Below are 26,628 nucleotides of genomic sequence, written 5' to 3' on the forward strand. Positions count from 1 at the left end.
AAATTATCGGTTGTTTTCATTTGACACAGATCCTCTGTCCAGGATCTTTATAAAAATGAGACACTATTGCTGGCACGTTCTTCAAATCCCCCGCGGCCATCGCCGACAAGATAGCACTTATTGTTTGCCAAGTTCTAGTAACATCAGTAAAAATGTGTTCCACATTATGGTTGATCCAGAGGGGAACGGGATAAAAGCAGCTAATTTCGTAAACAGATTAGGATTACATTCACTTCACCCACTGAGATTCCTTCCATTGTTTTGAGTTCTTGTAATAAGGGTCTTGTTAATTACAACCAGAACTCTTTTCTGGAGGAAAATGTCTTCATGTTTTTATTCTACTGTACAAAACAGACAGTACAAATACATTGTTGCTAATTTTTATTTTTACTTTGATTTGTGGCTTTTCTAATATCGAGCATTTGTGAAGTGTATTCTGCACCTTTGCTCATACATTTAAAGCCAGTTAGTCCCTAAATATTAGCTGATAAACATTAAATAATGAAAAGAATATTCAAAAATCAATTAATCATTTCAGCAATCTGTTGAATATCTTTTCATTTTGGCTTGTTGATTAATATTTTCTGACGATCACAGGCTAAATAATGACTGTATTAATTGAAAGAAGGATCTACAGATAAATCTATAATGAAATCTATAATCCTCCTTGTCAACAAAAGGAAGGAAAATTCATTTTCTCAGCGGTGATCACGTACCAAATCACACATAATGTTCAGTTGACAAAAACTTAAGCAAAGGGGGAGAAAAAACAGGGCAACCATTTACCACAGTAAACACACAGCCAAGAGGACACGAAAAAACCCAATTCATCCCGAACAAAGTGACAGGTTGCTGAGGAGGGGACAACATTTTTTCTGCCCAAACATAACAGAACTATCGCACTGCAACACTCCGGCTACGGCCCACAGATACTGAGGCAGAGCTAAACAGGCAGAAAAAACATAAAAACACTTCAAGAGGAAACATCCTCTGACTGTATATGGTTTAAACTCACAGCGACCCACTCCTTTGTTGTAATTTTGCTCATGTCCAATAATGTTTTCACTGTCAGCACACAGACGTCATTGTAGAGGATGAATGAATGTTCATGATGGTAACCAGACACAGATGGACAAGGAGTATCTGCCTATCTTGTGAGTCAGCTGCACTCCTGTGACTGCCTGATTCACTGCTAATGTTACATTTATTTACTTCATTAGCCCGACAACAGCTGGGATGGATCCTGTAAAGCAGGGCTCCAGACTTGCCCCTAAATGGGGGCATTTGGCCCCTAAAATTTGAGACAGTGCCAGTAAATTTTTCACCAACTTGTGCATGTGCAACCAGCAAAATGTGCTACCTTTTTTGTTGTAGTTGGATTCCTGTTGTAATATGACATTGACATAATAGCTATTATTAAACTACAACCCCTCCTGATTCATAATTAGCCCCACCCACAATAAAATAAAATAAATTCACAGTAGACATAGGTCCGAATGGTTTATGTATAACTGGCATTAGCATCCTCTTCCTAGCGATTACCCTGCCAGCTTCATCAGTGGCAGCAGCCCTTTTCCCGACCCCCCACCTCCTTCATCAGCCTGGCTGAATGGTCAGAGTGATGACTGTTGTGTGTCTGTGGGTGGCACAGACACAGAGGGCCAGTCTTCCACCCCCTCGGCAGAATAGCGCTTCAGTTGTGGGCCCCTCCGTTCACCACTGTAACATTTGCATTTTGCCCTCAATGGGCGCTCTATCCTCCGTCCTGCAGGAGACAGAGACTGGCTGCCTATAGGCTGCAGCGGACAGAGGAGCTGTAAATGTCCTCGTAAGAGTGACTGGAAATGTGTCTTTATATTACCCCCCCGCGGTTCCAGTCAGCGTTAATAGGGAGGCTAGTGCCACTGTTCTTATCCAAGATGGATACACTCAAAATGAGCAATTGCTTTTCTTTCCCACATCAACACTTCAACCAAAGAAACAATATCAATGAATTACGTCGTGGTAAATCTGGGGAATCTGGGATGTGTGTGTGCATGCCTTCCTTCATTAAGCCCCCTTCTCTCCAGCAGCACAGAGAAGCTGGGTAGGCTTTCAATATCAAAGCCTCCATAATGTCTCCCTAATGCAAGCAGAGCACTCAGTGATGTGATCATTGACAGGGTGAGTGGCAGTATTGGCGATACAGAAAAACCAATCAGGGAGAGAGATCATGGAGAAACAGCTTAAAAGATGTAAAGTCAGCGTCGCAGCGTGCAGCGGCTGCTTATGAGCGCCGATTGCTCCTCCACGGCTTTTGAAGCGGTGAGATCCTAAAGGTCAGATAAATTGGATTGTAGCTTCAAGAGGTGCCGGCCCATGAATCTTCAGGAAAATCTAGTTCAGGCTAGTGAAACTGTGTGTTACCCACAAAGGCTGCAGGTCTGGTCGTCTGCAGTGCTGCTGGATTTTCCCTGGCACAGCATATTTGGTTTGTACGATACAGAGAAACTGCAACAAAGTCTTCCCCTCGTTTATCCGATTGTCCTTCTCAGCTCCGGAGGAGGAGGAGGGCCGCTGTGAGAAACTGACACTAATTTTTCTGACATGAAGCCTGTGATATGTGTAATCCCCTTAGAGCATAGCCGAAGAACCTGTTGTATCCCCACTGACCGCTGAAGGGGGGGGGTGGACAGGCGCTCACTCGTTCTCCTTGTCTTTTTCCTTTGTATCTCTGTCCATCCCTCGTCCTCGCTCGCAGTGTGACATTTACATCCTGCTGTTAACGCTGTATCATATGCATTGTTGAAAAAAATGTACACGCTCACCCTTTAGCTGGGTGTTCTGTTTACAGATATTCATATTAAAGGTTATAAATATCCAAATAAGAGAATTTCTTGGCCTGCATCACTCTGCAGTCATCAGCTCCAGGAAGTAATGCCTCACCTCCACATTAAAAAAAAAAAAAAAAGATGATATATAAAAATTGCCTTTTCCTCTTTATCACATTTTAGTTCACTGTGGTTTTCCACCTTCACTACTGAAAAGAATGGCTCCTCTTGTTCATAATGTCTGCCTTTCTCTCTTTCCTTTCTCAGTTTACTCCAAAAGAATCTCTTTTCCAGGGGCACTCACAGCTGGTTATGGGTCAGCCTATAACAGGTCACAGGGAAACCACTTTGGTGAAAGCCCCCAGTTGTGAGATGCCAACAGGACAGATACTCCAGTGCAAAACCCAATGATCCCAGCACCCGGTAGAGTAGTGAGGCGATGGATGCACATGGACAGGGCTTCCCTTCATCCTCCAACACGGAGAATGCTCCCTCTTAAGGATCCTGTTTTGTTTTTTGGGGCTCTAATGGATCCGTTTGGACTAATGGGTCTGTTTGAAGCTGCGTGGCTCCAGGACACCAGGAAACACTGAAAATCCATTATGAAATGATAGCCAAAGCCTTTTTGCTTACATGTGGGCTGGTAATGGAGAACAGGAATCAATGGCAAACAGTGCGTAAGACCAAGTCATCTGAATGCTGGAGCGTGGAGGTAAATCAGCTCCCAGAGCCTTCTCAGGTCTCTGATCGGGTGTGTTTGGCCTGCATGGCTATTAAACTACAGTAATCGTCAATAATGCTAGTTAATACAAACAAGAATGGTCTCAGTGCAAAGGACAGAGACCAGGTAATTTGGAAACAATAGTCTTCTTTCCTTTTTACCTCCAACAAACACACACACACACACACACACACACACACACACACACACACACACACACACACACACACACACACACACACACACACACACACACACACACACACACACACACACACACACACACACACACACACACACGTGCGCACATAAGACTGTGTTGCCTCAGCAGTAATTAAGTGCCTTTGTTTCACCAGCTGTAATCCCACAGATGGAGGAGTAGTGCTGCTGCTGACACGCCTGAGATTACCCAAGGAGAGTGAGAGAGAGAGAGAGAGAGAGAGAGAGAGCGTGCATGGATGAAGGTGAGATTTAAAAAAATGTTGGGTTTTTTTCTGTGCACGTTTGTCCTGGGACACTTGTCTGCAGGATTGCTCTCCCACTGGCCTCATAAGAAAACACTCCCACCACTGTGTCAGATGTGTCCACACCCAAGTGACTAAAGCAACAAATGTGGCTATAAATCTTGTTTTAATTGACATCATTTTAGCATTTTAGAAAACATTAGAGAGTCCACTCATTGAGAGAACAAACGTAAATGCTCTTTATGTGATTATCTGTGCTGTGCCTAAACTGTCTGCAGCATACGCACCATAAGAGCTGTGATATTTACTTCATGCAAGTTATGAAACAAGTTTTTTTGTTCATTTGTCATGGCCGTTGATGGGTTTAGACAAAAGGAGCTTTCATGGAGTCATGCAGGAGAAAAAAAAAGGCAATTTAAAACTAAAAGCTCCAGCCACAAATTAAGGTTATCAGCGTTTAGATAACGACTCACAATGGATGTGCATGTTTCATGGCTGTAAATGTTGTTTTGTTCTGTTTTCAGGGGGGGTGGTGATGATGGTCAAAGTGCGTAGAGTGGCCCTGCTGTGGGGCACCTGCAGAGCCCAGGTCCCTGCTGATAATCCCGCTGGAGGCTGGAGCCCTGCTTCAGTTAATCTGATCATCTGTGACCTGCTGAGACATGAAACCCACCCTCCAGAGCTCCTCTAATCCGCAAACACACGCACACGCACACGCACACACAAACACACGCATCCACACACACACAGGTGTATGCATATTACACCCTTGCCAGTTGTCACATGGATACAGCGCATTTGAAGCGCAGCAACCATCTCGCTTTCCCACACCTCTACAAATACACACCCTGAAGAAAGGCTGGGCTACGACAATGCCACCTCTCAGGCTGTTGATACTGTAGGTGAGTCAGAGCTGAAGACTGAGGCATTAGCCTGCTTTCCACAAGCTGTCACTCCCCTGTGCTGAGAAGACAGATCTTGTCAGCTTTAGACTGATATGACAGCGGTCCTATAGCGAACTTCAAGTAGCCACAGCAGTGAAACATTTCATAGAAATAGGTTACATGATGTTGACGCCCTAGTTTGAAAGGAACTGTGCCACAGCCCCAAGAGGAAACAGCAGAAAGCTGCTGGGCCTTATTTTAATATCCTAATTTTACATTTGTTAACAGATACCTCAGTTTCAATCACTCTCCGGCGATCAAAGCCACCACTACTCCGCAGCGCTCCAAAAATAACACAAAAATCCACTACAAATGCTAATGAGAGAAGTTAAGCAAACAATGCGAGAAAATAAAAAAGACTAGCGTACATCTTCTTTTCCCCCCGCTGACATTATCGACCGCATGTCAGAGCGTGTTGAGGAGTTGTGTAAATCCATAAAACAGATAAAGGAGGATAATGAGATGGAAGGGAGAGAGCAGATCTATTCATCAAAGCCTCTTTCTAACACACTCAGCAGATAGGGGCAGAAATGTTGTATGGCTGCTTACACTCCAGTTTGGAGATTAAAGCTTTGGATGCTGAAAAAAGTTGAGAGGTACAGGTTTATAATTCAAACGACGGAGAAATCTGGAGGGCTCAGTTACCCGAGTAAGAATTTAAAAACGCACCCGTGCACTGGTTAGGAAATGTATCTTGTATCTTTGATCATATTCAAGATATAATGCTTCACAGCCTGTCGTGTTCCTGTAAACATAATAAGAGACTCCTCATGCATCAATTCACAGTTACAGAGTGAGCACAAATAAATATTTACACACCTGAGTGTTATATATAGATCAGTGTATGACATGCTAATAATCAGGATACTGAAAAATCCTGGAGAAGCCGGCTTGTGCAATTTCATTTTGCTACGTGCAATCAAAGGGGAATAATGGTGCACCACGGCCTGCATCGACGTGTTGTTTGTTGGTTGTGATGATGAGGCCTCTGAGGAAGCTCTCTCCTGTGGGCCGGAGACACTCTGAGCCCACACGGAGATGATGAAAACAGTTCTCATAAGGTCGGGAAGGCTGAGCTCAATGAGTGCTGATAGTCGGTTCAAGTAATAAGTGACCTTTGGTCAAAGAGATGAGATCAATAAAGCAGGATACAGTGACGCAAGCCTTTGAGCTGCAGGGTGTGTTTTATCTTCAAATTGTCTGATGCAGGTAAACATATTGATCACGCTATAAACCCGTGTTATCATCCTGTACTTTCTCCTGTTTCCTCGAAGGTAAGCCGTGGCTCTGTGGAGTGAACGTGTCAAGGAGAGAGCGAGAGTCAGACTGGCTGAATACAGGAACGCAAACAGAAGATTAGAGAGAATTTTTCACAGACAACATCTGTTTTCTTATCAACCATGAAATGCCTTTTTTGGTAACAGCCATCAGTGGTGTCTGTTCCCGAGCCCTGCCATCATTAGAGCTGATGCTCTTCTCAACAGCAAGTCTGACGCTAATCATATACCCCACTGGTACCACTTCTCTTTTTCCTCTCATCCTCCTCTCCTCCTTAGTCACTCAGCCAACATGGGTTCACCCCGCTCTGCGACCGTGCGCGTTGCCAATTAGTGTCCCCCACCTGTCGCCGCGGGTCATCGGTGCAGGCATCTGCTAGGTGTGAAAATTGGGCATCTCACTTTCGCCCATGAACTTTGCCTGGCCGCCCCCTGTAGGCCCAAACACATACACATATACACATACGCCCAGGGGCACTGATATGCTGCCATGACCTGGAGTTGACCTTTATGGTATGGCCACCCTGGGTGTGACACAAATAACACCTCCAGCTCTGGGTGGTGGGACTGGGTATTACAGACTAACCCCACCAGAATAGTACATGTTACCGTGTATTGTATGTTTTCGGTATCAAAAGATCTTCAACAGCTTAAACTCTGATTCTCAGTGGCGACATCATGATGCTGCCAGATCTCAGAAAATAAACTTGACGGGTACAATGTCATTATTTCTGATGGCCCAGCTACGCCAGCCAGACTCAAGTATCTTTTAATAACAGACGTCGAGTTTGATCGTTGACTGAGCCCAGCTAAACAAAAGGAGCTTCAATGGAGCATCATTTCAGAACCAGATCTGAATTAGAAGAGTGTGCTTTGCTGTGAAAACATTTACAATAATACCCAGCTTTCTCCCTAACTAGACAGCTGCAAGCCTTTTCATTCACTAATACAAGAGTCACACTCACTCCCCCAACTTTCATCCAAACAAGCTCTATCAAATTACTCCAAATTGGACCAGCAAGCAACACTCTGCTGGCGTATTAATCCCTATGTTTTTGGGTAAAGTTAGACTGGAACAAATTCGTCACTATGGCTGTAGCAGCATATAAGCCATTTTAGATGAGACAACAGATTCAGTCTTTATCCATAATCTAATGAGGTAAATGACCGTCTCTGTGCAGGTACTGTATACTGTACTGCAGCAGAGTGTTTCACAAGAAATGATGGCAGTTCTACTTTTAGAGCTGAGTCCATCGCTGGCACTCGTCAAGCCTGAACAGGATACAAGTCAGAACAACTGTAGGGAAAAGAAAGAGTTCACCGCGTGCACTGCATTAACGCTTCAACATGTTGTTTCAGAAGCAAGCCCACGTCAATCACTGTCAGTGCTGTTTATTCTCATTTTACTGGCAAAGAATCATTTTGTTACTCACATACCAACATGTAATCTTTGATGTTTTCCCACACTCACACATCTTCAGATGGGATCAGGATGTCATGCTAGGCCTGGTTCACAACAGCTAGTTTGACACAGGCCGATAGTCATGTAGAAAAAAAAAAAAGTGATGGGAACCCATTCTGGTATAAGGCCCCCAAAGATTGCATTTCTGTTGCCTCATTAGATGGAGCCAATTAAGAAGATCTCTGTCTCATTATAAAGGCTGGCCCCTGGGAGACAGCTGGGCCTGTCTGTCTAACCGTTTGTAGCTCCCTAGGTGTGTGTGTGTGTATGTGTGTGTGCATGTGCGTACGAGCTGGGGGTGGCTGGATGGGAATTTGCGGAGCATCTTGAGCTGTGTGTCTTTGTACGTTTGTCCATTGTATAATCAGCGGAGAATTAAAAGACGCCTGGGGGAGCAGTCAACACATTTCCTGAGCAACTATTAATTTGTATATTTAATATGGGCAAAAAAAAAAAGCCATACGTAAGACAAAGAGCACACTGTGGTATCTCTGTGACTTCCAGGAAAACAACACAAGGATTACAGTATTGATTTTGCAAAAAATACTGGACATTTCTCAACCTATGGCAGGATTCAGCTGGACAAAACAGAGAAATGAATGCTCAGATGACTGATGATGATACTACATGTCAATAATTAATGAAACCAATACTAAAGGTCATGCACACAGCAAGACTCCTGCCTGATTCCACAGACCTGCCTTCAGCTTTACTGCAGAGGTGCTCACGGCAGCAGCAGCAGCAGCAGCAGCAGCAGCAGCGACTACTGCAGCACTAAGGCAGTTTGAGTCCAGCTGGCTTTGAAATCACCAAATGTGAGGATGGCATTGATTCTGCAGCACTGATTTAACTTGTTTTTTACAGAGAAAGAGGGGGAAAAATTGCAGAGAATCTTGTACTTTATCAGCACTGTGGGCAGCAGAGCGAGATGGAAAAAAAAAAAAGAAAATAAAAAGGGATGACTCAGAGGTGGTGGGTGGATTGAGACCAGGTGAGACACTGTTACAGCAGATGGGCTGATTCTCAGCGCTCAGTCTCTCCATCATGTTGCAGGCTGAGGCAGCTACACCTACTACTCAATCTGATGCTAAACAACAGTGGTGGCATACATCTTCTGTTTTATAGAGAGGAGGTAATGAAAGTGCGAGTTCAACACTGGAGCTGCTACATGTTATAAACGAGAGCTGCATACTGACTGAGTGATGAAGGCAGCAGAAAGCAGATTTCCCTACATATGTAAGGACGGCTGTCTCGGACCCATACATTGAACATATTCTGTAATTAAATGCATGTTTGGATGTGAATTTAATTAGTCATTTCTAAGTATTAATATTGTAGCAACAGTGGGGTACATTTTCATACATCAATTATTTTTAAATGCAGTTTAATATGCACGTTCATGTCTGATGATTTGGTTTAATAAAGCTAAATGCGGCTTGCTCTCCTCTGATGTTTGGAATATGTATGTACATGTACCATTACACTGCTATTCTCATTTGGCTCTGTGCAGTATTTATAATGAGCCAAATCCCAGTTGCTAGAGAAAGAAACTTTGGCTCGCAAAACATTAACAAACTCTAAACACCATGAACCCGCTGCACCTACTAAAGTGAAGGTTTCACACACATTCTCAAACAAGCGCATAAAAGTGGGGATCAACAAATAAACGACTGTCAGAAAAGGGATAATACAGCTGTGCGGCATTTTCCTCTTTTCCTGTAATATGTGAATATTCAAAGAACGAGTGTGTGGAGTTGGCTTCGACCAGTTCTGCAGCGAGACCCAGAGGGGGACAGTGAAATGTGGGTATCACAACGCACTCGTTCCCCGCCACACACACATACTGAGACACAGATGTGGGTCAGAGCAGTGGCCCAATTAAAATGCCAACCCCACTGCATCAACCTCTCTGATCAACAGCAGCACAGTGCAGCACTGTTAGTCTGCAGTGACATCCGTAACCTTTGAAGCTATCTGTCACAAGTTCAATCAAATTATACAAAATGACAACACTAACATGTAAAATGTCACATCACAGGGAGACATTGAAACAGCGACGCCATTGAAGATCTGTTGGTTTCGTCTGGCTTCCATTTCACTCTTTACACATGGCTCAAGTGCAGCTAATACAAATCGTGATGACATGGATTCATATCTGAGGTTTAATGGTGGTTAAACGGCTTCGTTTATGCAGTTACAACTGTTTTCGTGGGCTTTTTTCTTGGTATGAAAAATTCCCTGTGACTGCCACAGGACCGACTGACTAAGTGGGCCTGGGTCATGAGACTTACTCCTCCTTCTCTCTTATCTCTTCCCAACCCGGGAACGATTTTCAGATCAGTTAGCGAGGGGCCGTGGGGCCGTAGGAGGTGAAATCACATGGATCAAATGAAATGTGGCACAGTTTGCACAGGGAAGACGGCGAGCGTGCATGCATGCGTCTGTGGATGAGGAGGCCTGTTTAACGAATGGTAACGGTGGGGGTCTCCTAGGGGCTCATCAAAGCATGCTGCATCCAACTGCAGCTCCGCATTAAGCCCAAGTCAGTGCCTCATTGTGTCCGTGTGAATGACCCTGGGGGAACACCGACTCCCACCGCGCTGCGTACATTCCCCTCCCCGTCCGCTCTGCCCAGGGTGTGGCCCAGTTCGAGAGGATTACGCCGAGGAATGCAGCCGAGCCCATCTTTTAAAACAAGAGTGGAAAGTCGGGCCGAGGCCACTGGCATAAAGTTCATGTTCACTGAACGGCTTCCTGAAGACCCCCACTCTCCCAAAAAAAATAATCCCACAGGGAGGGAGTTACAGTTAAATCAGGGGAATCTCCAAACTACAAGAAGCTGCCTGTGGTCGTGTTTAAGTTACACTGTCTGGTGTCAGATTAGCTCAAGGTCACAGACACTTTGCCACTGAATCTTAACACTATTAGTTTAAAAATGCTGCTCCGACTTGCTTGGCTTGACCTATCGTCTGCAGACAGGAAACCCCCTCTTCCTCCCCACCTTTATTTCTTCGGCTTTTCCTCCAGCCGTTCGAATATTACCAGCTTCCCTTCTGTCTATGTTCCCTCGCTTCTCTATTTACTGGTCGCAGACGTCCCACGACCCCAAAAAACACAACGCTCTTTGGAATCAGAGTCCGGATTAAGATGTTCTTACCAGGAGAGTGAAAACAGGGCACCTCACCCTCAGGGGGATTGCACAGAGTCTGTGATACAAATGAAAAAAAAAACACACCCCACACACCTGAAAGTACCTTCTATTGTTTCTCCTGCTTCACCACTTTCTCTCTGACAGCTTGACGAAATGCGATAGTGCCAGGATGCACCGGACTATCCCCCACCTCTCAAGACTATTGAAGCTCGGTCAGGCGTGGAGGTCACCTGGTAAAAACCTGACTGGTAGAAAAAAAAATGTAGTGGACATAATTTTAAACAGGCCATGTCATTAACCATCTGATCTGCTCTGTTCAGGTTTGACAGTGTAAAACTTCATTTTCTGCCTGATTTGAAAATAAAGTGTTGATTTAAATGACAACTTCTCCAAAAGGTTTTATCACCCACGTGCGTTATGTCATATTTGTGCATTGACAAGCAGTCGAAAACATAAACTGAGACAAATGCTCTGGACATGAGCAGTGTGTTGCTGCGGTGGGAAGAAATATCACCCAGCCAGTTCGGTCAGACACAGCACTTAAGAGGGAAAAAAACTGGAAAAGCAGACAAATTGACAAAAGGCTACTGTCAGAGGCACGGCCAATGTGACATCATCACATGACTGGTGTGATTGCATTTACCCCATTACCGTAAGGTTTTTCTCGCTTATTTCCCACAGCTCCCTCCTCCACCCGACCTCACCATTTAAGTGATGCTAGTAAATTTCCACTGTTTACATAACCGCAATCTACAGCCTGAAAAGACATTTAAATGCCACGTCAAGTCTGGCAGCCACCAAACATGTCGCTACATTTTGCTTTGCATGTAATTTTCCTAATTCAGAAGATAAGGCAGGGGACGGATGAAAAATGTATGTGGATATCGCTACACAAACATACCGACACAACCGAGATCTGAGCGGTGCCAAGCTCCACAGCCACACTGAAAATGTAATTGAAAACGCGGCTGATATATCAGACCAATTCCCACAGCTTCTCCCGCTGCTGAGGTCATCACTGCCAAATTTCGATGTCACGTCGCAGTGGAAATGTATGATACCTTGTGAGCTTTTTTCATGATTACCTCCCGAATGTGACTGCAGCTTTAGATGGACAGAGATGAGGAAGCGTGTCCTATTTTGAGAGATGACAAATGTAGCATAGGAGACCATTTCTAAAGCTTTCAGTGTAGAACAGGGGGACGAGAAATAATCCCCTAGACATTACACTACAGACATGCTGACAGCGGCGCAGCGGAGTCAGGATGCTGCGAGCTTTATGATCAAGAAAGCATGAGGAAACCCAACAGGAATGATTCATTCATTCATTGTCATTCATCCCCATGCAAAGCACACTAACAGAAAATGCAAAACCAGGTATTTCAGTTGCCGTTGTCTGACTTGTGCAAGTGACTGTTTGGCTGCTTCCCAAACCAACTACAGTACACCCATCTGGTTCCTTATCAGGAATCTGGCCTGGTTGTTCTCCAGGTCTCATCAGTAAGGATGAATGCACACACTGGAGCAGTAACTACATTATGCTCTCAAAATGTAATTTATACCCCAAAAACATATGAAGTGCTTATCTCATTTCTCATCTCTACCTCTTGCCACGAGCAATGACAGCAGCCCTTCTACAGTAAGTAGTCCCACTGCATTGTGTTTAAAATTAATAATAGCTTTTAAAAGCTGTGCTGCAGAAGATGATTGCCAAGTGTTTACCAGTCAGAGACACCTGTAATTTACATAATCTCATGTAAAGGATTTTCTCTTTAACTGTGCAGCCCAAACACTCAGTAAATCATAGGCCAAAAATGTAACTCACAAGTGATTATGTCGCTCCACTTGGCAGAGCACGCCTCCGAAATAAACCTCGGTGTGAAGACGAGAAGCAAAAAACTTGATGTTTTACTTTATTGGAGTTCAACAAGGAGACACTGGCATCACAGGGATGTTTGTGCCACCAGCTCAGTCAAAACAGCCGGATCCTCCACAGACTCAGCATGTCTACTTGACAAAACAGAATTACACCTCTTACTCTTGAGCCATACTTTCACGTGTTTATAAAACGAAGCCTTCTGATCGCTGTCCAAGTAATGCCTGGCAGCACACAACCCATGCTATGATAACCCTATCAGATGAGAAGACCCAGGAAGACGATACGGGCGTAATTGGGTGGAAATCAGCCTGCCGTGGAGCGAAACACATTTCCTAATGCATAATAAAGCGTTCATTCTCTGAGCCGTCACGAGGCAAACCTTTGTGAGAGAGGAGGCGAGTTGGAGTTAAAAGTACAGAGACTCCTGTATTCTTGTTCTGTCACTGGGTCGTATGGTGAAAAGAGCAGGCGGGGGAGGAGAGACTGTAATTAGAGATGGATCTGTGTATACCTCGAACAATTTAGTTGATGGGTTCGCTCAGAGCAACGCACAACATCAGCCACAAAATTTCTAGATGCGGTAGACAATATTATAAAAGAAAGTGTTGGTGAGCCGAGCAGTGGGGCAACAGCACAAAGCCCAGGCAGTCGGTGGAACAAATATTCCTGTAATCTTAGGACGCTGCCGGGTGGTAAATGTAATAGAAAAAAGGAACAATATCATCAAATTTAAACCCTTACCAATTCAGCACTGGCTGGCAATCATGATGGGGATGACTGGTTGGTGTTTTCAAGGAACAGCAAAATTGTGTAATGAACAAGGGATCCATGTCAGGCCTTTCCTTGCATGACATAACGCATCGGTTCAGTCTGGAGTCAGCTGTTTGCTCCTTCAAACATAATGGCGTAAAATCTCGCAAAATCTGGCAGCTCTGACGGATTGTCAATCAATGGCTGCAAGCAGCAACTTAGCAGGCCTTACCACGATTCAGCCTCAGCTGATGCTGTAGCATCATAAACGCAGCTTGTTTTCTAAGTGTCAAATAAATAATTGAGCATGAGCAACTTGTAATGAGGAGGGCTTCTACAGTACACATGCTGGAGAGAAGAAGAAGAGAGGAGAGGAGAGGAGAGGAGAGGAGAGGAGAGGAGAGGAGAGGAGAGGGTGATGTTCCCAGCAAACCGGCGCTTTTCATTTTTAAGGTATAACAAAGCGTAGCACGTCAGAATAGCGAATCCAGCCTGTCTTCTGACCAGAATACACAACCTTGAAAACTGAGAAATTCACTCTTCACACTCTGTGTTGCCGTACAAGGGAAATGCAGCTACAGTGTATATTTAAAAAAAAAAAAAGACAAACTCCACACAGTTACAGTGTTCTGCTCTAGTTTCTTTGGCTATTTATCACTGTCACAGCTGTTGTTTTGTTTTTTTTCCCACTCAGCTTGAAAATAATGGGTTGCTCTTGGATTCAAGTCATCTTATCTGCAGCATGTGGGGGCTTGTGTGAAGCGCCCTTGTTATAATTGGGGAGACTTTCAATGTGTCTGGTGTTAAGCTAATTTAAGATATTTTACCACAAAGAAAGGGCACACAGTCTAATAGCAAGTGTATCAAACATACAAACATAACAGTGACACAACTCCTGATAAGAGGTGTCAACAGATAAACTACAGGCCTGTGTAAAAGAATGAAATACTTAAATGTGGCTTTAAAGCCAAAGTTTTGGATCTGTGAGAACCAAATATTAGAAAACAAGCGCTGGCTGTTGATGTTGTTGGTTATGTGTGACAGCTGACGTGCACCCAGGAATAGAAGCCCTGGAATGACTTAAGGCGATCAGATGTTCCCCCACAAGTACAGATGATGGACAAGGCATGGTAACATTAGAAGAACTTACCGTATAAAAAACTATACACACACACACGCACCTGTGGTGACAGTGAACATGACAACAAACCTCTCTGGCCTTTAGCTTCATAGGTCAGACCGCTCTGCTAACTGCAGCGCAGCATGGAGACCTGACACACATGCTAATTTGAGCAGACAACCTACACCTACCGACCATTAGGAACCACAACGCTGTAACATTTTACATCAGATGCTAAACTGGTACTATACAGGGATGTGAGCCAAGTCCCGTTTGCTTTGCATCATTTAACCGTGTGGAGGAATAAACTAACAAATAGAAACCAGGTGGTGACAGGATGTATTTTAAACTCCTTACCTTTAATGAGTCAAAACAGGCGATCACTCTCCCATTCTCCACCTGGCAGCTTTTGGGTGGGTGGGCAAATTTGCATTCCTCGTCACTGCGTGAACAAGTCCCTCTCTGAAACTGCCGGCACACTTCCAGGGTCAGCCATTTTGTGTCCCGTATCGAGGCGATGTTTAGAGCCATGTCAGCAGCGCTGGCTGTGGAGCTGTGGTGGAGCGGAGCCACTTGGTTTAAGGAGGAGGATGTCCTCTGAGGAGGTGCTGCAGCGTTCCAGTAATAAAAAAAAATAAAACCCACAACAACTAAAACTAATGGAACATGTAGCTGTAAATGATCTGCCTCAGGTCAGTGGGTGAGGTTTGTCCTTGTGGACAAGAAAGTGGAGGTAATGGACTGGCAAAGTCTCTGTGACCGGAGCATGGGACTGCGCCGCTGTTGAAGAGTTTGTCAGTCAAACCGCTAATTGTTCATCAATCAGTGAGCCTCAGGTGCAGACCTCTGACAAGGCAGAGGGGGCATGCTCGGAGACAAGCTCTACTGGTTGTACCAATGTCCCCAAAATGTCCTTTAAATGAATGATGATATCTGTTCAGTGGTGGCTATCGGGGAGCAAAAGTGGTGCTATTTTGAGGTGCAATGGCACAGTTTCGGACAACACAAAGTTTGTGGCTTTTCTGTTTTTCAAAAGTCCTCAGTACCTCCTCTAACTGAGCTTTGGCACCTTGACCAGCAGCGCAGTAGCCCCAACTCTCGGGGTTTTATCACACTGAGCACAGGTAAGGACAACCCAAGAGGTTAGCGGCGTTTTGCAGCTGAGCTATATCCTGTCACGACTGCAGAGGGGAGAAATCTGAAGCTCGTCAGAAACGCCCGGGGATCATCACGTCGGGATGCTGTCTCACAAGGCACTTTCTGTCAGTGATCTGCAATGGAGAGGAGAAAGAGACAGAAAGAGAGACAAGAAACAAACAGATTGAGGTTATTTTCAGAGTGAGAAAAAGGGCTCGCTAAATATCAGCAGGCGTTAACAGTGTTTGTGTATGCATGTCAGTCTGAATTTGTGTGCACGCTGCCCTAGAGGGCTGCTAGCTCTAAAGGGTACGGGGCTGATGAACCGGAGAAAAGGCAGTAGTGAGGTTATTCAGAAGCCACTTGAGTTTAAGTCCCCCAGTCACTGCTGTGTGCTATTGTAGCGGGTGACTACAAGCCCGCTGGCTCTCCAACATATTGCATACAAAGCAGTGAATGGCAAAAGCTTCTGTGCTATGAGACAGTGGACAAGAGCATCGACTCCGAGCAGAGATAGAAAAAAGCCCTAGGGTGCAACCCGCCCTGTAGAGTCATGCACGGAGGGACGGTGCAGCCAATAGAAAACCGCGCAGCGCAGCACTATTCCGGGCAGCCGTCCAGCAGCCAGAGAGGGACCGAGACAGATGCATATGCCAGTGCCAGACACGATTATGACGCTGCCCAGTGTCCTGCAATATTCACTGGTCTCCCACCGTTCCAAATTAGATACTGGCTCATTGACGGCGGCCGGGGCAATTTACATTCACGAGGGGAATGTGTGTGTGTGCATCTTGCCGCGTCCTGTTAAGGCACCCGTCTCGGTCTGGTTGTTGACCAGGGGACAGAGGTGGGACAACTGGTCGGGCTACAATCTGAGGAAGTGACCTTTAGTTAGAGCGTATGAAATCCATTACTAAGCTACTGCACAGGGAGCTCCTTTCTTGGCACATCTGGAAATATTTTTCCTGAGAACCGAGGGAGGGGAATGGGAGCCGAGGACACCAGACTGAATGAAGGAGGAGATGGAGAGGGGTTGTAAAACAGCTCAAGCTCAAAGATTCCCTGCTACTGATTCAAATGTACAAACCCATCTATGGAAAATACAAAACATCAAAAGTTAAGAACCATGAGAACAATGTCAAACAAACTCGAAATGCACATGACAACCCCCACTTGGTTTTAATGAAGGCAAGATGAGACTTACTAGAAATATAATGCTACTCTTAAGGGAAGAGGAAATCCCTTTACAAATTCCCTGCACAAGCAGAAAGCCATACACAGTTGTCATACTATATGCAGGTCCTGTCAGATTTAGGTTCAGCGCAGTATTTTTTGTGTGTGTGCTGCTGTCCTGCAGACCTAAACATCATCCTTCCTTTTGGTCTGTTAGCTGAACTTGGACTCATTAATTGGAGACTTCTGTATTCTGTTTGTAGTTTTGTTTGAGGGCTGAAACATCAAAGGGAGAAACTCAAATGCAGCATAAGGATAAGGCCACGCATCCAAAAGAGTAAATGGCCGAAATCTCCCAGGCTGTGCCTTTTTTTGTTGTTGTTGTTGTTGACGACATGTAAACGTTCCTTAGCAGCAGAGAGATGTTTCCCCTTGAAATCACCCACCAACCTTATACTGTTCCCTGCCTATGAATCCAGACCATTGTCTAGCTAATCATATTGTCCCACTTTAGTGCTGATCATGTGAAATGAGATGAGAAGCTTCCTGGCCCGATCGTACCGACGCCCAGGCTCCACTCTCCAAAGCAGGATTTAATTTCACACCATCTCCCCAGGGAGAGAGCCAATCGCTGCAGAAGAGACAGGCAGGTAAGAATCATGTCAGATCTGACCTTTAACAATTAATCCCCTCTTATTTTTAGAAGCCATAAGAAGTCTGTGATCAAGCTAACCTACTTTGTCATAATGTGTGAAGGGACAGAGGCACCATTTCTCTGCGAAATGACTTGACCACAAATGGAGCGAGCTGTGCCAGAACGGTTGAAGACCACGGAAGAAAGAAGACGTTTGAGGCACTGAAAGCTTTCATAGTATGGAGCAGACCCACAATGCGGATGAGGGTTGGTTGGGGTCATCTGGAAAGCTCACAGGGGACTCACTCAACAGGCAACATCCCAACAATGTCTGTCATGTAAGATATTCAAAACAAATGGGGAGGACTGGAGATCAAAAGGACCCTCATGTGGGCGATGGCATGATAAAAAATCATGCAGCAACATGACCACATGTCTGCTCACATACTGTATAGGCTCCTTCATGTTTGTGCAATATGGCCTGGGGATTCAACTGCCGCCAATGCCAGTGCTTTTGTCATTGTTTTAAAGGCTTTGAAATCCTTTAAACTAGACCCAAATTAACTTCTTAGACCACATACTACAATTTCATCAATTAAAATTCTGACCACAAACTCATCCCTTCAGTTAATTACATAAAATCACAAATAAAGAGCAAAATAAAAAAACCTGGCACAGAGGAACTGCATGTGTATCTAATGCTAGCCTCTAGAAAAACCCCACAGCTCCTGCTGGAAAGTAATCTGCCATCCTGGGGGGAAAACTGTTACCCCTGTCATGTAACAACATCCCATCCTAAGAGCATGGGAAACTCAAACACAGAGTGGAAGAAAATTGGTTTCCAATAATGACTGCTTTGGAGAGCTCTCGCTGGGGTTAGAGGCAGGCCGCGCAGTTTTGGTTTAGTCTGGTGTGTGATGTGTCCTTGGACACTTAGCTTAGCTTCTGCTCCAAGCAAACTGACGTAGTTCACGCTACGTTTGGCGGCCACGCTTCGAGGACAATGCTACTGGTATGACTGTACGGCAAGACAGATGGTCTGGATGTTGGAAGGGACCATGCAGCAGCCTACAGTATGTTGTCAACTCAGGGATCATCCCTCCTGTACACACTCAGCTCAGTTTTTGCACAGCAGAGATAAAAAATATTAATATAACAATATGATTTTCGCAGGAACAGATTGTGAGTAAAGGACTAGTCTAATAATCTAGCTCTGACTACACAGAAATATATTTCGTTTCAAGGTAATGTAATAAAATAGTTGAATCTTCAATCCTCATAGTGTCCCCCTTTTGTTTACAGGTTTACAGAAATTCAGTACCACATGTAATAAAACCTAAAAAGCAAAAAAAAGATCATTCCTGAGTTCCTCTAAGAAAGCTGCGTCCCCCCTGTGTTGTCAGTACAAACAGGGGATGGACAGTGACCTGATAAAGCAGGGCAGAGATGTGAAGAAAAGCACCACAGTACTAGACTTTATGGATTACTGACGCTTACTAAGGCCAGCTGGCAGGGGCATTATCTTGGTCAGTCTGCTTAATTGAATGAGAGTCAGCGGGACTGGGGCGTCTCGAGTGAAAGTCATTGGCTTGACCTCTGAATACCACGTATGTAACCCATTAGTCTGGTATCTGTGTGCTCTGGCTGTGCGCTGCAGTTATCTTAGCCGCTTGTATTTGTTCAGCAGAGACGATAAGCTACCTGGTTTCCATTGGTCGTAAGCCTTGTGACAACGTTTACTGTGGCATCAGCCAGGTGTTGCCAGCAAAATAAAGTCCAAATACAAATGAGTGTGACAGACGTGAGCATGAGCTGGGTACCTGAGCAACTGCATTTCCATTTATTACCATTTTATGCTGGCGAGCTGCAGTTGTATGGTCATTTGCATGGTCGAGAGGAACAAGTGGCCAATGTTTTTCAAGGCTGTGGAGAGAGAGGGCCTCATTGTAGAGGGGGAATAGGAAAATGTTCAGTTTCCAGTGAGTAATGGAAAATGAGTGCAGGTTTTTATCAAAATGTCCTCCATCCATGGCGAACCTAGCCTGGCTCTCCGTGTGACATCACCAGCTTGCTGCCTTGCAAAATGTTCCTATGCATCTTCCAGAGAGGATCAGCGCATGGCCCTGCAGCCTAATTCGTATTTAATACTATGGGCGCTATGATGCTTATGAAATTGTCTTTGGCATAAGCTACGGCTCCTTGAGTTCAATATTATCAAATACCATTAGCGATAAGGACGAGTGAGTGAGCTCAGCAGAGTCTATACCAGCACTAAGCTACTGTTCAGAGGCAACGCAAGAAGCATTTCACACAGTCAGCAGATAGGTGTGCCCCATATCATAATAGCCTTAGCTAAACCACAGTGACCCAAATGGCCCTGCTCATGGTATAGGGCTGGGATTTCCTCTCCTGATAAGTTGCACTATTCAATAACACAGAACAAATGATACACAATCTCCCATCATTTGTTAAGTTTTTAAATACTAAACTGAAAACAAGCTTAGTGTCATTAATTGATACCAACCCCTGCACTCAGTAAATGGGCTTGTTTTCCAGTGTAAGTATTCTCATCTGCTCCCTGCTTAGCCACAGGACTCAGGGAAGTCATCAGCTAATTACAGTACAGTTGGCAGCCAGAGGTGAATGGTGCTGTTCAGATAAACATGATGATTACCAGGATACCCGGGAGTACTGCATGTAAAAAGTCTGAAGTGCTGATAGAAAGAAGCACTATGGGTACAGTGCCACTGTTGTGATAAGTCCCGCTGACACTTTACGCTGTATATCCTAAAATCAAATCACTAGATTAGATAAAAGCTCTCGTGCATTGAATATGAAGTATAACAACATCAAATGAGTGGAAGTCTTAAGCTGCCAAATTACAGCACTTGAAAACATAAGAGCTGAATGATTCAGCAAACTCACCCTTGTGTCACAGAGCAATCTGAATCCCTCTTTCATGCAGAAGATGTGTGGAAAACCTACTAACCACTAAATCCTTTTAATACCATCTCGAGGTACAATTTGCATGAGAGTCAATTTTCGGAGATGGGGATATCTGGCTCTCAGGGTCCTGCAGACGTATCCTATTCTTTTCTCAACAGGAAGGGCTGTACTGATGTTCCATTTTAGAAAACACCCACTTCCCCTTGATCCGTGGCCAGACGTATGACACCACCCCGGCCTTTTCCATGCAGGCAATGATGACCACTGCTTGGGTGCACCAGGCCGAGCGAGCGCCCGGCGCAGCTAAATCTAGACAGACAGCGGAAAGCTAGAGACACGTCAACCGTGCCCCATCTAACTCAAAAGGTTAATTATGAGGTGGGCCTTATTAGAACTGCGAAGTTCCAGCTTATTCAGGCCGTCGGCTATTTGTGTCCTCATACATAAAGAGTGTCGAAACATCAGACCCTGTCCTGTACAAACAACCTTTGCCTGTAGTTCGTCCTTGTTCTTTGAAAGAATTTGCACACTGACAGTTACCAGGAAAAAACTTTGTGGGAAACACACAAAGCAAGCAGTGTCAGGGCAGATGCTACACAACACAAGTTTTTCTCTACAGAGTGAAAAATATATTGCCCATGTGGCAAAAAAAGGATCTCCTGACATTTGCACCGAGGAGGGAGCAAGTCAACTGCTGTGATAAAGCCCAAAGCCAGAAGAGAAAGTCCATTACTGTGCTGGAAACTGCAATACGGATAGTTAATGCGTGGCGGAAAGATTCCCATTGCTCTTTTGGATTTATCCCACTATGTCTATATTTTCTTTGTTTCTTCCCTCGTTTCAGCCTCACACTCTTTCGCTCGCAGATAAAATATTCCCTCTCCTCCCTCCCCACCCAGACTGGTATGCAGCAGCACACTGCAGCAAAACTCCAGAAAAAAAATCTTAGAGCGAAAAAAAGAAAAAGAAAAAGAAAAAGAAAAAACAGAGAAAGCCAGCCAACATGACGGTTCTTTCCCACCTCGTTTCACTGGGTCCCGTTGCTCTGTTGTGTGCCTCTGTCTGTTAGCTGTCCCGTTCATAGGAGGCACCCGGTGCTTCTGTGACACTGAGCTACAACACAGCCCTCTCCCTTCAGCCTCAGCGACTGGAGTTAATGACCATGTGAAGTGTTGTCATTCCTCACGAGCTGCCGAGTGCTGCAGCCGGAGGTCCATGCCTAGACAGGGATTTTCTCTCGATGTCTCTCTCTCTCTCTCTCTCTCTCTCTCTCAGCCACGGAGCAAGCAAGCGAGCGAGGCAGGCAGGCAGGCAGGAAGCAGAAGAGTGTCTACTCCAACTATCTAGCTGAAACACTTCCAGCCACCACCACCGCCACCACTCCCCCCTCCCACCACCGCACACCCCTAAAGCCAGCCCCTTCCTGCCCACCAGCTTGTGGCAAGGCCCTGCCCCTCGCTGCTCCGGCCAATAGACGGACGGCTCCTCTGAATCCCGGCTCTCCATTGGAGCAGAGCAGCCTAAGTGAAGGGGTGAAAACTGCACTTACAGTAACAACCCCTGAATGCTCAGCTTAAAAGGTATTTCCCCAATTTCATGCCCTGTTAAAGTATCACATTATGAATTCTATTTCCGTCCTTCCCGCCCGGTGAACTTGATTATATTTCAATTCAAATCAGCGCCACATGAGCTGTTTTCAAATAGAAACCGAGCTCAAGAAATAAATAAAATCTAGATGCATCTGTCATACCACAGAACGATACCAGTAAGCAATAATCAAAGTGTTGCTGCAGTCGCATAATGAAATCAGCTCTGTCCTTGTCTATGTTCTATCATCACATTTAACACCATCCCCCCAGGAAACAGGAGCACTGCACCTCCTCCCCCTCCCAACTCACCTCTACTTCCACTCAGCATCCGTCCTCTAAACTCATCTACCCCTCCACCCAGACACCCTTCTCCCTTACATTCACTATCTCCTCCTCTGACCTCTCCCCACCCCCCTACCTGTATGTTTTCCTCATTTCTATAAGCTATCTTTCAAGATCTATTTCAATCTAACTCCTTCGTTTACTGGACTGGAAAATTGCACAGTAGTGAACATTTCTGTTATTGTTATTGCATCAGAGTGTGCTTGGGAAAGAAAAAAAAAAAAGACTGGTCGTGGCTTGAATTTGGGAGTCTTGGTCTGTCTACTACCCCACCCATCCTCTCCCCCTCCACCCAGCTGATGACATGCTGGTTGGCATCACATGAGCCGTGAAACCGGAGCGTCACAGAACTGATGAGTCAGAGATCCAGCTTCATGACTTTTCGATCCAGATTCAATAGAACAGCTGTACCGTCTGTCTCTGTGCCTCTGTCTCTCCCTGTGTCTGTCTCTCTTTCTCTCTGTGCCTCTGTCTCATACAAAGGCTGTGAATGACGCGGCAGCCTGGGTGTTTCGTTGAAATCTGTGAAGCTGAACATGAATTACAGTTCCATGATAAACAAACCTATTTACTGCCTGATTATGCTTTGGTAGCTATATATAATCTGATGCTTCACGGGCAATAGATTTGTCTTTGGGGACTTGGAGGGGGGTTGGGAGGGGGGATTAATCCCACTAGCATGAAAAACGTCTACCTCAGCAAATGACACTGAATGCTGACGTCATCTTAGGCATCAGGGCACCTGTAGGGAAATAACAGACAAGCACTCTGCCATTAGGTGAAGCAGGAACAGGGAGGAAGGGGCTCTCAGCCTTTGTCAAACGTAAAAGTGTCAATTTACACTTTCCGTGAATGTAGTCTATAGGCAAGAAATGAAAAAAGGAGTGCTCCTTGACAGTAACAACTAAATAATACTGCAAGATGAAACCTGACTAGTAAAATAATAAAAAAACAACTCAATATCTTATTATTCATCCAAAATAAACAGCAGTTGTGCAGGTCGGCATGCCACATCACTGCTGATGGATGAAACGTATCAATCTCTCATTTAGCTGCAACCGACTTCTCCATAACCACATTAGTGAATAACTGTCAATAACTGTATAACAAGCCCTGCTTGTAGCTAATTTCCACCGGCAGACCTTAGATAGCCTACCTCCTAAATAGATTTGTCCGACAGGAAAACAAACAAAAGCCTGGCAGACAAACAAGCCGAGCCACTTCCTTCCCACATGGTATCCCCTCCCCACTTATTATCCCTGTCCTGTTTGACCCCAAACGGCTTGGCTCACTCACACACAACCAGATTTTGGATTCTGTGCGCCAAAGCGGCTTCATTTTCAAACACAAAGGGGGAATTTTGAAACAATGGCTAATTACCGTAAATGAAGACTGACAGGTTAAAACTGTTTGGAAATGCTGCCCGGCACAGAATATTGTTTGTATTTCCTGAAATTACTATTACTACTTGATAGTTAAACATGATAGGAAAGAGAGAGAGAGTAAAAAAAAAAGAGAAAAAAAAACAGGACTCAGAAATAGGGCACTGAAGACAGATCAATGAAAAGGCAGCTGTCTTTTTCTATTATTAGCTATAATAAAATATCAAGCGACGGACAGTTCTGTTTCCTTCTGTTTGCAGCTCACTTTACTAAGTCTGCAAGTGGTGAATATAGGCAAGTGGTGGTCATCTATTATGTCTTGGAGCAAATTCAATGTTCAAAGGTAAAAGGGGAAAAAAGGACTTAAATCAACCAGGGGACACGATATACCCCATAATAAAATTCCTGCTGGCTTAGGATCAAACTATTTTCTGTGATGTTAATTTTACCCTGTGTAATATTTTGACCCATTATCAAACATCTGATTACAAAAAAACTCATTTCATGCCAATCATAATGTACTGTGGATTGCTGTGCTGTGGACTGCAGTGTGTAGCACTGCTGTAATAACCCTAATGAGCGCAATATATTCCATATAAATGGCAAGCCGAGGTCCACTTTACAGTATTAGACTGATAGCTAATGTCTCCAGTCGGCCTCACTGTGCTTCCAGTGGTGCAATTCACTTCTAGATGTCAATTTGCATTAACTGGAGGACAAATTACAGTAGGTGACCTAGCAACTAACCTGATCAAAACCTATTAACCTCACCCAGGTGTAAAGACTATTGCTCAGCCAACCTGCAGTAAATGAAAATGTGCCTCAGTTAACATCTCATAAGAGCTGCTTCATTTTTTCTTGTATCCAACAATTAAATCTAACAACCCATTAATTAAGGTAGAATAGAATTTATTTTGTTATTACATATGCATTTAAATAACATCATGGCATCTTTTTTTGTTCTCTGGAAAAGACACGCACTAGACAATGCTGCCAAAGACATTGGTTAATACTTGTTACTGTCAATCAAACGTGGAATTAATAATGAATTAGTAACTATCAAATCTAGACCCGAGAGATTTTATTAGGTCATTAGCTACTTCACTAATAGCAAACAGCATGTCCCAGAAAGCATTACTCTGAACCGTGCAGGAGAAACACACGGGGGATCACGACGACGTAATGCATATTGATTAAATCTTTGATTTTATGGAGCAGCTTTCACTTGTTTTCATTAGCTATCGGCACTGATTAGGAGCTAGCATTGCAAACCAGCCGTCGGCGACCAATGTTACAACAACATTAGAGATATTATCATACACCTTTACTGTCCGAAGCCCCCCTTCCCCCCTTTATTCTGCATAACGCTGTAACAAGTGTGTAAAGAGACGCCACAGCCAGAAGGTGCTAGCTGCTAAGCTAACTACCTGCAGCTTACCTGATGACGAACCTGTCACATCCAGCTGCACTTCAGCCGCCACCGCCGCTTCCCAAGAGCGCTATTTCGGCTAGAGGGGGACCCACGTTTCGGGAACAGGACGGCAGAGAGTGGCCTTCGACTCTGTTTCTTTTTCAGCCGCAAACTTTTCCGCTTTCGAAAGATATTATCAGTGAAAGGCTTCGCGACGACACCACTCGCTACACGCTAGCTCGCTAACTACTTTTAAGGCTGGGGTAGGAAGCAACAAGCGATTTTGACAGTTGGAGGAAATGTTAAGTGAGCTTCGCCAGGGGGTTCGTTTCTAAGGTTTACATACCAGTAACGGATTTATTAACAATTATTTGACCAGTAATAAACTACAACGTCAATAAAAACAGTTTGCAGTGATAATGTGGTGTTATACGTCGTTGAGTTAAATCACAGAAACCCACTTCGGTTCGAAAACAACACAATTTCCCACCTACAGTAAATATGGTACAGTCCAGAGGAACCAAGGGGAAAGGGAAAGGGGTGCTTGTTACCTAGGAAACAACAGTGAATCTTCCTCGGGGAAAAGATGTGGCTACTGATTTATGAACCAGTGCCCGTCTGTCTGTCAAAGTAGCCCTCCATCGACAAGATGAAGACATTAAAGACTTTGACAGCATCTGTTGTGCTGTATTCACTGAAATACTGCAAGTTGTAATACTTATATATGTGACTAATGCTGCCAGCTTCTCTAAGTCTTAATTTCCTATAATGTTATTCTGGGTGGATTTTAGTCATTTTATTCATGCAGTACAAAGGATATGTCTCAATTTTAACACAACAAATATGGTAATTTATTGTTTGTTATTATTACCATCTCAAATATGTTAATACAAATGTAAATATGACAGCAACTTCACATCTGATCATAGCCTACACTCCAAATCAGCACGTCAGCACTCCCTTGATGTCTTGCAGAGGAGCGTGCACTGCACATCTCCAGCATTTCGCAGCCGAGGTTGCGTACAGCTGGCTGGATTTAGCAGACTGTGACACACAGAGACCCGTTGTCAACAAGGAGCGCAACGAGTCAACAAGGAGCAAGTCACAAATATCCCCGGAATGAGCAGAGAGGCACAAATTTAGCCCCACTGACTGCTGCCCACGCCATGTGCTGCCTGTTGAGCACACGAACAATGAACATAGCCATTATACAGTGCTCTGTCAGGGCCAAGGCCTGCTTCAGTGGTATGCTACTGGGAATGAATTCATCACAGTTTGTGAGGACACAGGTCCTTGGCAGGTGTCAGGGATGAAGACGTTATTAGTCAGCAAGCGGCTTGGTGCAAATGGTAATATTTCATCAAGCACAACAGTTTGAAACACAGAAGGTGATGGGCTCAATTTACAATCTGTCATACTGAACCAAAAAAAAAAAC

At 44.6% G+C, this 26,628-nt stretch overlaps 1 protein-coding gene across 42 annotated transcripts in view; it reads right to left on the bottom strand.

Moving 5' to 3' along the window:
- Window positions 1-25,719, bottom strand: part of LOC146990711 (muscleblind-like protein 2a) — a 49,726-nt gene extending 24,007 nt beyond the window's left edge. For 11 of the 42 annotated variants that reach the window (XM_085798038.1, XM_085797966.1, XM_085797846.1 and 8 more), the window contains exons 1-2: window positions 21,490-21,841; window positions 14,936-15,849 (exon numbers count right to left, since the gene is read on the bottom strand). In XM_085798038.1, the coding sequence (XP_085654164.1) occupies window positions 14,936-15,109 (174 nt within the window). In that variant the 5' untranslated portion in view covers window positions 15,110-15,849; window positions 21,490-21,841. Of the gene's footprint in view, window positions 1-14,935; window positions 15,850-20,447; window positions 20,745-21,489; window positions 21,861-25,219 lie in introns of those variants that run through there. The other 31 variants (XM_085798028.1, XM_085797958.1, XM_085797798.1 and 28 more) reach the window with 17 other exon arrangements.
- Window positions 25,720-26,628: the final 909 nt, after the last annotated feature.

This window comes from Trachurus japonicus, chromosome 2, assembly GCF_045865225.1.
Source record: "Trachurus japonicus isolate A0001 chromosome 2, Traja_1.0".
Taxonomy (NCBI): Eukaryota; Metazoa; Chordata; class Actinopteri; order Carangiformes; family Carangidae; genus Trachurus; species Trachurus japonicus.